A 13746-nucleotide genomic window follows, 5' to 3' on the forward strand; every position below is an offset into this window, starting at 1 on the left:
TTCTGGTCGCTTGAAGCCATGGCTTCAGGTCCTGAGGGCCTCTGGAGCAGGAGAAGACAAGCTTCCTCCCTGGGATGCCCTTGAGATATTGACAGGGCTCTCATATCCATGTCCGGAGGGACAGGGAACAAAACATCTCTCTCTCCCCTTTCCCCACCCCATGCAGAATGGCAAGGGGTCTGTGCATCCGGTTGGTAAGAAGGTGGTGGGAGTGTGGAGCCCAGCCGGGCGCTGGCTGTGGGCAGGATCCTTGCAGTGCCGGGGGTTGAACTAGATGCCCCTTGGCACCCCTTCCAACTCTGCCATGCTATGATTCTTTCGAGCACCAGAAGGAATGGGCGGGGGAACAAGATGCAGAAGAAAGGAAGGCACAACCACACCCCCCAACAGCCCCCTCTGGCCTGACCCACGGGGGCCTCATCCCAGCACACATTGACCCCCCCTAGTTTTATTTTTCTTCATTCAGCTACCAGACAACCCAGCAGCCTGGCCCCTGTTTGCCAGCCTATGTCACAAAGTGCTGCTTTGCAAGCAAGCCTTATAATGCCCTGCAAGGGGGATGCCTGTCAGATGACCGTGAGAGACCTGTAGAGAAGATGGATTCTCAAGGTAGGAGACCTAGAGGAGATGTGTGGCAATAGTATTATGATGCTATTACACTGGACACTGAGATCCAGCACCGAGGGCCTTCTGGCGGTTCCCTCATTGCGAGAAGTGAGGCTACAGGGAACCAGACAGAGGGCCTTCTCGGTAGTGGCGCCCGCCCTGTGGAACGCCCTGCCACCAGATGTCAAAGAGATAAATAATTACCTGACATTCAGAAGGGATCTTAAGGGAAGTTTTTAATATGTAACACTGTACTGTTTTTAACACTGATTGGGAGCCGCCCAGAGTGGCTGGGGAAACTCAGCCAGATGGGCGGGGTATAAATAATAAATTATTATTATTATTATTATTATTATTATTATTATTATTATTATTATTATTATTATTTTACAATTCCAAAGCAGGGAGGGAGGGGGAAGAGAGAGAGAGAGAGGAATTCTGGTGGAGATAGAAGATGGAAGGAGGCTTTGAAAGGGAGTTTGAAGGGGGGGGCAGGTGAGAGTCGGTTTAGACCGGTGGGTTCTAGAAGGTGGCACGAGGGGGGGGGTCTGGAGCCGAGCTGGACACAGCCACCATTTCTTCGAGAATGTGGCCATTTAACGCAGCAAGAAGGGGCTCTCTACAAACCTGGAAGCAGGATGATTCCCTTGCTTCAGGTGAGCCATGGAGCCAGGGCTTGGCTTCTACAGAAACTGTACCTCAGGTTAAGAACTTTGCTTCAGGATGAGGACAGAAATCGTGCTCTGGCGGTGCGGCGGCAGCGGAAGGCCCCATTAGCAAAAGTGGTACCTCAGGTTAAGAACAGTTTCAGGTTAAGAACGGACCTCCAGAACGAATTAAGTTCTTAACCCGAGCCACCACTGTGCTGCTAAAGCCCAGGTGCCTCACACACCCCTCCTCCAAGCTTCACAGAACTGGGCTATGCTTGATTATTGTCTCCCAAAGCAACTTGTTGTTGTTTAGTCGTGTCCAACTCTTTGTGACCCCCTGGACCAGAGCACGCCTGGCACTCCTGTCTTCCACTGCCTCCCACGGTTTGGTCAAACTCATGCTGGTAGCTTCGAGAACAGTGTCCAACCATCTCGTCCTCTGTCGTCCCCTTCTCCTTGTGCCCTCCATCTTTCCCAACATCAGGGTCTTTTCCAGGGAGTCTTCTCTTCTCATGAGGTGGCCAAAGTATTAGAGCCTTAGCTTCAGGATCTGTCCTTCCAGTGACCACTCAGGGCTGATTTCCTTCAGAATGGAGAGGTTTGATCTTCTTGCAGTCCATGGGACTCTCAAGAGTCTCCTCCAGCACCAGAATTCAAAAGCATCCATTCTTCGGCGATCAGCCTTCTTTATGGTCCAGCTCTCACTTCCATACATCACTACTGGGTAAACCAGAGCTTTAACTATACGGAGATTTGTCGGCAAGGTGATGTCTCTGCTTTTTAAGATGCTGTCCAGGTTTGTCATTGCTTTTCTCCCAAGAAGCAGGCGTCTTTTAATTTTGTGGCTGCTGTCACCATCTGCAGTGGTCATGGAGGCCAAGAAAGTAAAATCTCTCACTGCCTCCATTTCTTCCCCTTCTTGTATTTCCTTTTGATTGGGATGGTTTTCGTTCTCGGTCCACATACTGCTTAAGCCTGCCTTTTAGAATTTTAAGCATAACCTTGCTAGCGTGTGAAATGAGTGCAATTGTGCGGTATTTGGAGCATTCTTTGGCACTGCCCTTCTTTGGGATTGGGATGTAGACTGATCTTCTCCAATCCTCTGGCCACTGCTGAGTTTTCCAAACTTGCTGGCATATTGAGTGTAGCACCTTAACAGCATCATCGTTTAAAATTTCAAATAGTTCAGCTGGAATATCATCACTTCCACTGGCCTTGTTATTAGCAGTGCTTTCTAAGGCCCATTTGACTTCACTCTCCAGGATGTCTGGCTCAAGGTCAGCAACCACACTACCTGGGGTATACGAGACATCCATATCTTTCTGGTATAATTCCTCTGTGTATTCTTGCCACCTCTTCTTGATGTCTTCTGCTTCTGTTAGGTCCTTTCCACTTTTGTCTTTTATTATGGTAATCTTTGTACGAAATGTTCCTTTCATATCTCCAATTTTCTTGAACAGATCTCTGGTTTTCCCCATTCTATTGTTTCCCTCTATTTCTTTGCATTGCTCGTTTAAGAAGGCCTTCTTGTCTCTCCTTGCTATTTTTTGGAAATCTGCATTCAATTTCCTGTATCTTTCACTATCTCCCTCGCATTTTGCTTGTCTTCTCTCCCCCGCTATTTGTAAGGCCTTGTTGGACAGCCACTTTGCTTTCTTGCATTTCCTTTTCATTGGGATGGTTTTCGTTGCTGCCTCCTGTATAATGTTACAAGCCTCCATCCATAGTTTTTCAGGCACTCTGTCCACCAAATCTAAATCCTTAAACCTGTTCCTCACTTCCACTGTGTATTCATAAGGGATTTGATTTAGATTGTATCTTACCGGCTCAGTGATTTTTCCTACTTTCTTCAGTTAAAGCTTGAATTTTGCTATAAGAAGCTGATGGTCTGAGCCACAGTCAGCTCCAGGTCTTGTTTTTGCTGACTGTATAGAGCTTCTCCATCTTTGGCTGCAGAGAATATAATCAATCTGATTTCGATGCTGCCCATCTGGTGATGTCCATGTGTAGAGTCGTCTCTTGTGTTGTTGGAAAAGAGTGTTTGTGATGACCAGCTTGTTCTCTCGGCAGAACTCTATTAGCCTTTGCCCTGCTTCGTTTTGAACTCCAGGGCCAAACTTGCCAGTTGTTCCTTTTATCTCTTGACTCCCTACTTTAGCATTCCAATCCCCTATAATGAGAAGAACATCCTTCTTTGGTGTCATTTCTATAAGGTGTTGTAAGTCTTCCCACCTGTAACCTCTTCCTATGTTTTTTATTTTCCTTTCTGTCTCCTAGGACACAAAAAACTCCTGAGGCGCCCGAACATGAAGGAGGCTGTAGGAGCACAACCTCTGGAGATTGTGGTAGGTTAATTCAATGGGGAATCCATTCCCCACATGTGCAGGGAGGTCATGGCGCTGACCTGAGTGAAACAGGGCTGGGTTGGGGGGTTGCAGTCCCGTCTCGCCGCAGCCCCTCGCTCCCCTCCTTCCAAGCCGGGGGTCAGGCGCCCAGGCAGGAGAGTACAATGTCCTTCTCCCTTTGCAGGGCCGTGGTTTCGGGAGGCAGCAGCAGCCCAGCGGTGGAGGAAAAGCCGGGAAAATCCAGAGGTATGTTGTGACCTTGTGTGGCAGGGGAAGTGTTTCCCAGGGATCCTGGGGGTGGAGGAGGAAACCTGATTTAGAGATCCCTATAGTTTTATGGAGAGGGTTTCTCTGCGGTCCAGGCAGGGCCCTAGCCAGGGGGTGGTGAGGTGGGCCCCCGCCAGGGGCGCAGGTGAGGGGTGGGGCACAAAATTGGCTCATAAATATGTCTAAATATATAGATGATAATAAGAAATATTATCATCTATATATTTATCTGGGGACGCGGGTGGCGCTGTGGGTAAAAGCCTCAGCGCCTAGGGCTTGCCGATCGCATGGTGGGCGGTTCGAATCCCCGCAGCGGGGTGCGCTCCCGTTGCTCGGTCCCAGCGCCTGCCAACCTAGCAGTTCAAAAGCACCTCTGGGTGCAAGTAGATAAATAGGGACCGCTTACCCAGCGGGAAGGTAAACGGCGTTTCCGTGTGCGGCTCTGGCTCGCCAGATGCAGCTTGTCACGCTGGCCATGTGACCCGGAAGTGTCTTCGGACAGCGCTGGCTCCCGGCCTATAGAGTGAGATGAGCGCACAACCCTAGAGTCTGGCAAGACTGGCCCGTACGGGCAGGGGTACCTTTACCTTTTACTATATATTTATCTGGAACTCCTCCAAGGAATCAGATTAACAGAGCTTGTTTCTTTCTTAGGCAGGAGGCCTGCAAGAACGAGGCTCCAGCGCCTGCTCCCGGGACGAACATCGACAAACCATCGTGGCGGTTCCCGGCGGTTCCCGATCCTTGCCTGCCTCACCCTCCCGCCGTCCTCCGTGCGGGGATGGCTCCTTCCTGGCCGTACGTGGCACAGAAGCAGCAGCCACGGTTTCCCCCCATTAGGAACACCTCAAGGGTGATTCCGGAGCCGGGGGAGACTTTGGCTGCTGCCTCTGTGCCGCACCGGTCGGGGAGGAGCACAGACTCCCGCATGGAGGAATTCAGGGTGGGGCAGTTAATAAGATCAGGTAGGATGAAATGCCCCCTTCCCAGGTCCCCACCCTCCTGCCCCAGACTGGGGCTCGCGTGGCTGGGAGCCAGGCTCCGGCTGATGTCTCCCTTTCTTTTGCAGCAAGGAGAAGGTTCCGCTTGGCAGCCGCCGCGTCCCAGGAGGGCCTGGAGCCGAGACAACGGCCTCTTGCCTCACAGGTAAGCAGACAGGGGGATTTCATTGCTTTGCCGCTCTATGCTTTGCCGCTCGCGATTTGCGGGTTTGGGGGGCGCGGGCAGGGGGCGCGTCGGAATGTCACCCCCCTTCAGGATAGCACCTGGGGCAGCCCGCCCCCTGCCCCCCATCGGTACGCCCCTCGCCAGAAACAGGATTCGAACCCAAGAGCCCTCTGCTCACCTGGGACGCGACTTCCTGCAACGGCTTCTTGAAGCCCCGTCCCTGGTCGTTTGGTCAGTGACAGACCATTCACACATTCAGGTATTCCTTCTTTCTTGCAGGGTAAGGCTGATGCACCGCTGGGGCTGCTGCCGAAGCCCCCTCCCTGCAAATAATGCAGGTAAGAGGAAGAAGGGAGAATTTGCACAGAGCAGGGAGAAAACCCTGCTCCAGACTTCCAGACGAACTCTCATACTTAAAACCAAGGCGTTCCTATGAGAGCCGGTATCAAAATCACATGGAAGCAGTACAGAAATGGATAAGGCGGAGCTATAGCTGATAAGGAATGCAGTGCTCAAGGTTTGGGCAAGGAGGACAGACCTGGGCTAAAGCGAGTCTTCTTCTCCCACTGGCCACGTCGTGTATGCAACCGCCTGTACATGAAAGCCCGCCCCTTCTCCGACGGCCTGGCCGAGGACATCGACAAAGGCGACGTCTCCGCCCGCCAGGAGCTTTTTTTTTTTTTTTTTTAAATTTTTAAAATTTTTATTAAGAAAAGATACACAGTTTACATTATATTACAAATATATACATACAAACAAAGAATTCCATCAAAAAACAAGAAAAAAGAAAAAAAACAAAGGATTCCATCAATGCAGAAGGAATTCCATCAAACAGTCAAAGAATAAAGAAAGAAGAAAAGAAATAAGGGTAAAAAGAGTAAAAGAAAAGAAGAAAAAGGCAAAGACAAAAGACGCAGATACAGTTAACAGAACTTCCGTCCAGCTCGGTCTTGGAGTTACCAATTCTTATATTATTTCTACAGTTTTAATACAGCAAATATACATCAATGATTTCAGCTATCGTCTACTGATAAATTATTTATTCCCTGGGTATTTTCAAAATAAATTAGAAATTTATTCCATTCGTCTCTAAATTTACTTGAGTTGTTTTGTCTTATTTTTTGTGTTAATCTCGCTAGTTCAATATATTGATATAGCCTCAGTTGCCACTCTCCTATAGCAGGTAAGTCAGAGGTTTTCCATTTTTGTGCTATTTGGATCCTCGCCGCAGCCATGGCATATTGGAAAAAAGTTTGGTCTATTTTCTTTATTTCTTTACCAATCAGCCCTAAGAGAAACAGCTCGGGGGTTTTTGGGATGTTATATTTCAAAATTTTTTTCATTTCGTCATGAATTTGTTTCCAAAATTCTTTTATTACATCACAGGTCCACCAAATGTGGAAAAAGGTCCCGACCTTATCTCTGCATCTCCAGCAAGTGTTGTCAACAGTTTTATACATTTTTCCTAACTTTGCTGGGGTCAGGTACCAACGGTATACCATTTTCTCTAAATTTTCCCGCAGGGCTACACAAGCTGTAAATTTTACACCTTTCGTCCAAAGTGTTTGCCATTTGTTATAGTCTATGTTATGACCAAGGTCTTTCTCCCATTTTACCATAACCCCCTTCACCCGCTCTTCCTTGGTGTCCCATTCCAATAATTGTTTATACATTTTTGAGAGGAGTTTATCATTACTTTCCAGAATTTCAACCTGAAACCTCGATTTTTTTTCATTCATGCCCAGTCTCTTATGCTCACCCCATAAGGCGTTAATCTGGTGAAAGTGGAACCATTCTTTTATTCTGTCTTTCAGTTCCTCATAGGGCTTCACCCTCCATCCTGTTCCTGTCTTTTCCAGAATATCCTCATACGTGCATTTTTCATCTGCCATATTTATTTTTTTTATTTTAATGATGTTGGTTGGGGAGAGCCACCATGGAGTACCTTTCTCGATCAGTTTTTTATACCTCTTCCACACTTCCAATAATGGGCCTCTGATTATATGGTTAGAAAATCCTCTGTGGACCTCCCCTTTCTCTTGCCATAGGTAGGCATGCCACCCGAATCTTATATTGAAGCCCTCCAAATCCAAGAGGTCTGAATTTCTGAGGGTGGCCCATTCCTTTATCCAGCAGATACAGGCTGCTTCATAATATAACCTAATATTTGGGACTGCAAATCCGCACCTTTCTCTCGAGTCTGTTAGATATTTCAACTTTACTCTGGCCCTCTTCCCCTGCCAAATAAACTTGGTCAGGGTTTTTTGCCAGTTCTTAAGGAGGGAGGTGCCTTTAATTATCGGGATATTTTGAAAGAGGAATAATAATTTCGGGAGGATGCACATCTTAATGGCTGACATCCTCCCTGTCCATGAAAGTTTTAATCTGTACCAGGTATCTAAGTCCTTTTTAATGTCCTGCCACACCTTACTATAATTGTCCTCAATCAGGTTTATATTTTTAGGTGAGAGCCAAATTCCCAGATACTTTACTTTATTCACAGCTTTAATGCCAATCTTTTCTTCCAGTTGAATTTTCTCCTGTTCAGTCATGTTCTTTGTTAGGATTTTTGTTTTCTTCCTGTTTAATCTGAAACCGGACAACCTACCAAAATCCTCCAAAAGTTCAACCACTCTGCTTGCACTATCCACTGGGTTCTCCACAGACAGAACCAGATCATCAGCATAGGCTTTAAGCTTGAATTCTTTGCTCCCTATTTTTATCCCCCTCACATTCACTGCCTCCCTTATTCTATTTGCAATTACTTCTAAAACCATTATGAATAACAGGGGGGACAGAGGGCAGCCCTGCCTTGTACCCTTCTTAATCTTAAATGGTTTCGTCAGATTATCATTTATAATCAGCCTGGCCTGTTGTTCTGAGTATATTGCCCTGATACCTTTCAAATAAGGACCTTCAATGCCTGCTTTTCCCAAGCATTGTAATAAGAATTCCCATGAAACATTATCAAAGGCCTTTTCGGCATCTATAAAGATTAGTGCTGCAGGGACATCTATTCTCATATCTAGGTATTCAATGATGTTTAATATGTGGCGGACATTTTCTTTCTGGTGTCTGTTTGGGAGAAAACTTGATCTTTGTGTATATACTTCATTAAGAGCTTCTTAAGTCTACTGGCCATAATGTCCGCAAAGATCTTATAATCGCTGTTAAGCAAAGAGATTGGCCTGTAGTTTTTTATATCTGTTTTTTCTTTCTCTGTTTTTGGGATCAAAGTTATATAAGCCTCCTTCCACGAGGCCGGGATCTTCCCCCCCTGAAAGATGTTATTGATCACGTCTTTTAAAACCGGGGCTAGATATTCTTCTAATGTTTTATAGTATTTTGCGGACAAGCCGTCCGGCCCGGGGGCTTTCCCAGTCTTCATTCTGCTAATGGCTTCCTTGATCTCATTTACTGTGATCTCCTTGTTCAGTTGTATTCTGTCCTCTTCTAGTATGTATTTCTTTTCGTTTTGTTCCAAATAATTCTTAATCTCTACACTGTTTTCCCCTCCTTTTTCGTATAGCTTTTCAAAGAATTGGGTAAACCTATTTTCTATTTCCTCTGGGTCTTCTATGATGTTATCCTCCCATATTATTTTATTTATCATGTTTTGTTTCTTTCTTTTCCTTAACTGCCAGGCAAGTAACTTCCCCATTTTATTTGCCGACTCAAAATACCTTTGCTTTGTAAATTTAATTTTCCATTCTATCTCTTGATTTAGTATTGCTGAGTATTGAGATTGTAACACCTTAGAGGCTCGATTAGCGGCATCATCTGTTGGGTTCTTGGTTAATTTTTCCTCATAATTTCTCAGTTGAGAGAGGATCTCCTCTTTCTTACGCTCCCTTACCTTTCTCCTGTAATTATTTTGTTGTATTAAGAGACCCCTCAGGACCGCCTTACTGGCGTCCCAGACTACATCTATAGGGGTTTCTTTGTTCAGGTTTAAGTTTAAATATTCTTTTAGGGTGCCTTTAATTCTTTCCCTCACCTCTTCACTATCAAATAAATTCTCACACATCCTCCATCTGTATTGTCCCTTCACTTCATTTTTTATTTCCATGTCTAGAGCACAATGATCTGATAATGTCCTAGGATGAATCTCACATTTCTTAACTCTCATAGAGAGTGCTCTTGTCATCCAGATCTGATCTATTCTACCCCAGCTCTGATAGGGTTCGGAGTAATGGGTAAATTGTTTAGAGGTGGGGTTTTGGTGTCTCCAAATGTCAATTAGGTCTAGGTTTTCTTCCATATCACTAAATGATTTCGGCAGTTTTCCCCTATTCAGTTTTCCCTTCTCTGTACCCCTATCCATATCCGGCGCTGGGACACCATTCATATCCCCAAGCAGGATTAATTTACGGTTATCCAATTCTAATAACATACTTTCAAGTTTCTCAAAAAACTCCCCTCTGTTTGTGTTCGGAGCGTATATCGTTACAACATTAATTTTTTCCCCCCGGAAATTTAATTGAATTCCTAAGATTCTTCCTTCCTCATCCTTACAGATCAGAGTCGGATCCCATTTTTCTTTAACATATACTACTACTCCTCTTTTTTTCCTAACATCGGAGTTAATAAAATCTACCCCTAGTTTTTTATTCACCAGGATATGTTTGTGTTTTTTAGCAATATGAGTTTCCTGAAAGCAGATTACATCATACCTCTTATTTTTCAAAACTTTCTCAATTTTATTCCTTTTAACTTTCTCGTTCAACCCGTTTACTCCGCCCGCCAGGAGCTGAAGACACGGGCCCGTTACCTGGCCGAGAAGTACGAGTGGGACGTCGCCGAGGCCCGCAAGATCTGGTGCTTCGGCCCGGACGGCACTGGCCCCAACATCCTGACGGACATCACCAAGGGGGTGCAGTACCTCAACGAGATCAAGGACAGCGTTGTGGCAGGCTTCCAGTGGGCCACGAAGGAGGTAAGCAGGAGTGGGCGCCCCTCATCGCAGGGCGGTGGGCTGTCTGCGTCCTGCCTTCTTGGAATGGAGCAGAGACTTGCTGCAGTTTCCAGATAATAATTTATTACTTGCACCCCGCCCATCTGGCTGGGTTTCCCCAGCCACTCTTTGCGATAATTAAGAGGTATATACACTTCACTGACGCAGGTGGCGCTGTGGGTTAAACCACAGAGCCTAGGACTTGCCGATCAGAAGGTCGGCGGTTCAAATCCCCGCGACAGGGTGAGCTCCCGTTGCTCGGTCCCTGCTCCTGCCCACCTAGCAGTTCGAAAGCACGCCAGCGCAAGTAGATAAATAGGTACCGCTCTGGCGGGAAGGTAAACGGTGTTTCCGTGCGCTGCTCTGGTTTGCCAGAAGCGGCTTAGTCATGCTGGCCACATGACCCGGAAGCTGTCTGTGGACAAACACCGGCTCCCTCGGCCAATAAAGCGCGTTCTATGAGTTGCTCCTCGAAGTCGAGTCGCAACTGTATTAACGGTGTTAAGAAAAAGGAAACAAACTTGCAAGACGTTTCCGTCTTGCGAAGCAAGCCCGTAGGGAAAATCGTCTTGCGAAGCAGCTCAAAAAACAAAAAACCCTTTCGTCTAGCGAGTTTTTTGTCTTGCGAGGTACCACTAGTTGTTTTCCTCTTTGACATCTGGTGGGAGGGCGTTCCACAGGCCCTCTGCCTGGTTCCCTGTAACTTTTGAGTGCTTTGTCACATCAGCCCCTCAAGGCCGTGTTCCAGCTTTAGGAAGTTGAATCAGCCTCGTATGTGATTTACTCTTGCCCCTCCCCCTGAGTTGCGAAGGGGCGTCCTTTTCAGGTGTTCACTTTTCCTCGCTGGGTGTTGCTTGGCCTGCGTTCCTCCTCCTTGATCGAGGGGGGTGGGGGTGTCGTCTCCGAATTCCCCTTCCTCCTGCTAGGTGCTCTGTCCGTTCCCCCTCTGAGGGCATGGGTACACACACACTACCTCTTCCTCAGGAGGAGCTGCCATGGGCAGTGGGGAGATGGTAGAGGATGAGGCTTTCAACCTCAGGGTCATAAGTTCCGGTCCCACATAGGGGGAAAGATTCCTGCATTGCAAGAGGACAAGATGACCTCTGGGATCCCTTCCGATTCCATGGGACGACTGTACTGTGGGGCAGGTATGGAAAGGGAACCAATGGATATTTGCATCTCCCCTGTTTCTAGTCTCCAATTCTCTCTTTTTATATATAATAATCATCATTAGTTTTCAATTACAATCACCCAGTAATAGCCTCATTATAACAATGCCAAATTATATACAATTGCTAATTCCAGTTATTCAGATGCCAAATTAAATAACTTAGGTGGCCTCCCGTGTGCTAGAATTGATGGTTTGATTATTTGCTTTTTTTCTGCGTTCCAAAATCTTACCCATCTCAATTACACTCCAGTTAAAATAACAACCCCTCTTACAACAACTGCAGTACTAACGACATCTATTCGTATTGACATGTTGCCTTAAACCTCCTGTGTGTGACAGTTATTCTCTCCATGATGTTCCTTCCCGTCCTTGTAAAATATTACACCTATCCTTTCTCAGCTGTTGCTGCTCTCCATCATATCTAGACTCCGATTCTCTGCCCCTTAGTAGATCACGCTCTTCCCATCCTCTGGTCCCCCTGGGCGACTCCTCCTCCTCCTCCTGGCTCTGACAGTTTGCAGGAAGAAGGCTGACCATGAGCTGAAGGAGGCATTGGCTCTTCCTTTGCTTCTTGGCTGCTATGGCAGAGTGCTTAATTGCTTTTAAAAAAAAAAACCAACTACGTTGCCTGCTTCAGAGAGGAAGGACAGAAAAGTTGGGTTGAATGCAAACTAGAAAATGATTTTCTCTCCCACCCCCAACCTCTCTCTTTTCTCCAGGGTGCCCTTTGCGAGGAAAACATGCGTGCCGTCCGCTTTGATGTCCACGACGTGACCCTGCACGCGGACGCCATCCACCGCGGAGGTGGCCAAATCATTCCCACGGCCAGAAGGTGCCTCTATGCCTGCGTGTTGACAGCTCAGCCCCGCCTCATGGAGCCCATCTACCTTGTGGAGATCCAGGTGGGTGACTAGAGCTAGGCTGTGTTCTTAAGAGGCAGCGGCAGCCTGCTGGCTTGACTCTGTGCAGCGCTGTAACGTATACCCACTTTCTTCCCCTTCCAGTGCCCAGAACAGGTTGTGGGTGGCATCTATGGCGTGCTGAACAGGAAGCGGGGGCATGTCTTTGAGGAGTCCCAGGTGGCCGGCACCCCCATGTTTGTGGTCAAGGCCTATCTCCCTGTCAACGAGTCCTTTGGTAAGTGTCAGCTTTTATCAGCCTCCCTTGGCACTTGCATCTTCCAGGTAACCTTTGTCAGCAGCTGGAGGTGTGAAGGATCGATCAGAAGTTGTCTCCCAGGCTAATCTGAGATGGCTGCTACAAAGTTGAGCAGGTCTTGCCCTGGTAGCAGACTTCTGTTCCTCTTAAGTACGTTTCTGAGCACAATTCAAAGTTTGGGAATGACCTTTAAAGCCCTAAATGGCCCATTATACCTGAAGGAACATCTCTACCCCCCATCGTTCAGCTTGGACACTGAGGCCCAGCTCTGAGGGCCTTCTCGGTAGTGGCGCCCTCCCCGTGGAACGCCTTCCTATCAGATGTCAAGGAAATACAACAACTATCTGACTTTTAGAAGACATCTGAAGGCAACCCTGTTTAGGGAAGTTTTCAGTGTTTGGTGTTTTCTTGTGCTTTTAATATTTTGTTGAGAGCCGCCTACAGTGGCTAGGGAAACTCAGCCAGATGGGTTGGGTATAAATTAATAAATTATTACCAATATTATTTATTAAGGTAGATGCCTCCAGGATGCTGCTTTTAGCTAAGACAATGAGCTGGTTGTGGGGTTTGTGGGTAAACTTCAACACCTGTATTTCTGTCTTACAGTTTTGTTTGCTTATAGTATAAACTCTTCTCTCTCCCTCTCTCTTCACAGGCTTCACCGCCGACTTGAGATCCAACACAGGTGGCCAGGCTTTTCCCCAGTGTGTGTTTGACCACTGGCAGATCCTGCCCGGAGACCCGTTCGACAACACCAGCCGCCCCTGCCAGGTGGTCGCCGAGACCCGCAAGCGCAAAGGGCTGAAGGAGGGCATTCCCGCACTAGATAACTTCCTGGACAAATTGTAAAAACCAATCAACCAAGCAGAATTAAAAATGCCACACCAGATGTAAAAGAATAAATTTAAAAATGTATGTTGTGGGACTCCAAATTTAACTTGCACAATAACATCAGTGCCGCAGGTGTCTTGCAAAAGGCATTGGGCCACTTCCTTGCTTGATCTTCCGTCTCGGGGCAGATTTTAAAAAGAGCCGTGTCTGCATTCAGCCTTAGAGGTTCCAGGCCGTCTGCACACGAACTAGCGGGGCCGCTCACCCAGTGCCATTATAACTTCCAAAAATACATTTCCATTTGATGCAACTGAAACGTTGCCCGTCTCCATATTTATTTGATGCTCGGAGCCAAGCGAAGGGCGGAAAACCTGGTTTTTCCTCCCTTGGTTTGCAGGTTGGGGGAGGACAGGCAAACTTCTGAAAAGAAAAGGGTGCGTGAAATTTCATTCCATACTCAAATACTGGATTCGATGGGGAGGAGGGGGACAGTCTGGAGGAATTTTCTTTTAGGATTGGGAGAGAAAAAGGGGGGGGGGGAGGCTTTTCTAGTTGGGCGAAAGCTAGAAGGCCCGCAGCCTCTCTGCTAAATGGGTG

General features: G+C 47.1%; 2 protein-coding genes across 2 annotated transcripts; both read left to right on the plus strand.

Moving 5' to 3' along the window:
• The first annotated feature begins 1160 nt into the window (after positions 1–1160).
• Positions 1161–5379, plus strand: LOC144326046 (uncharacterized). The gene is made up of 6 exons (XM_077921756.1): positions 1161–1262; positions 3534–3601; positions 3786–3847; positions 4523–4833; positions 4938–5014; positions 5315–5379. The coding sequence occupies exons 1-6, from the start codon at positions 1193–1195 to the stop codon at positions 5366–5368; spliced, it is 642 nt and encodes a 213-aa protein (XP_077777882.1). The 5' UTR covers positions 1161–1192; the 3' UTR covers positions 5369–5379.
• A 4298-nt stretch (positions 5380–9677) lies between these two features.
• On the plus strand, positions 9678–13233 carry LOC114588663 (elongation factor 2-like). Its single transcript, XM_077922038.1, has 4 exons — positions 9678–9971; positions 11880–12062; positions 12165–12297; positions 12974–13233. Exons 1-4 carry the CDS (start codon positions 9678–9680, stop codon positions 13165–13167), a joined length of 804 nt encoding a protein of 267 aa, XP_077778164.1. The 3' UTR covers positions 13168–13233.
• Positions 13234–13746: the final 513 nt, after the last annotated feature.

The sequence above is a fragment of the Podarcis muralis genome, chromosome 18 (genome assembly GCF_964188315.1).
Source record: "Podarcis muralis chromosome 18, rPodMur119.hap1.1, whole genome shotgun sequence".
In the NCBI taxonomy this organism is placed as follows: Eukaryota; Metazoa; Chordata; class Lepidosauria; order Squamata; family Lacertidae; genus Podarcis; species Podarcis muralis.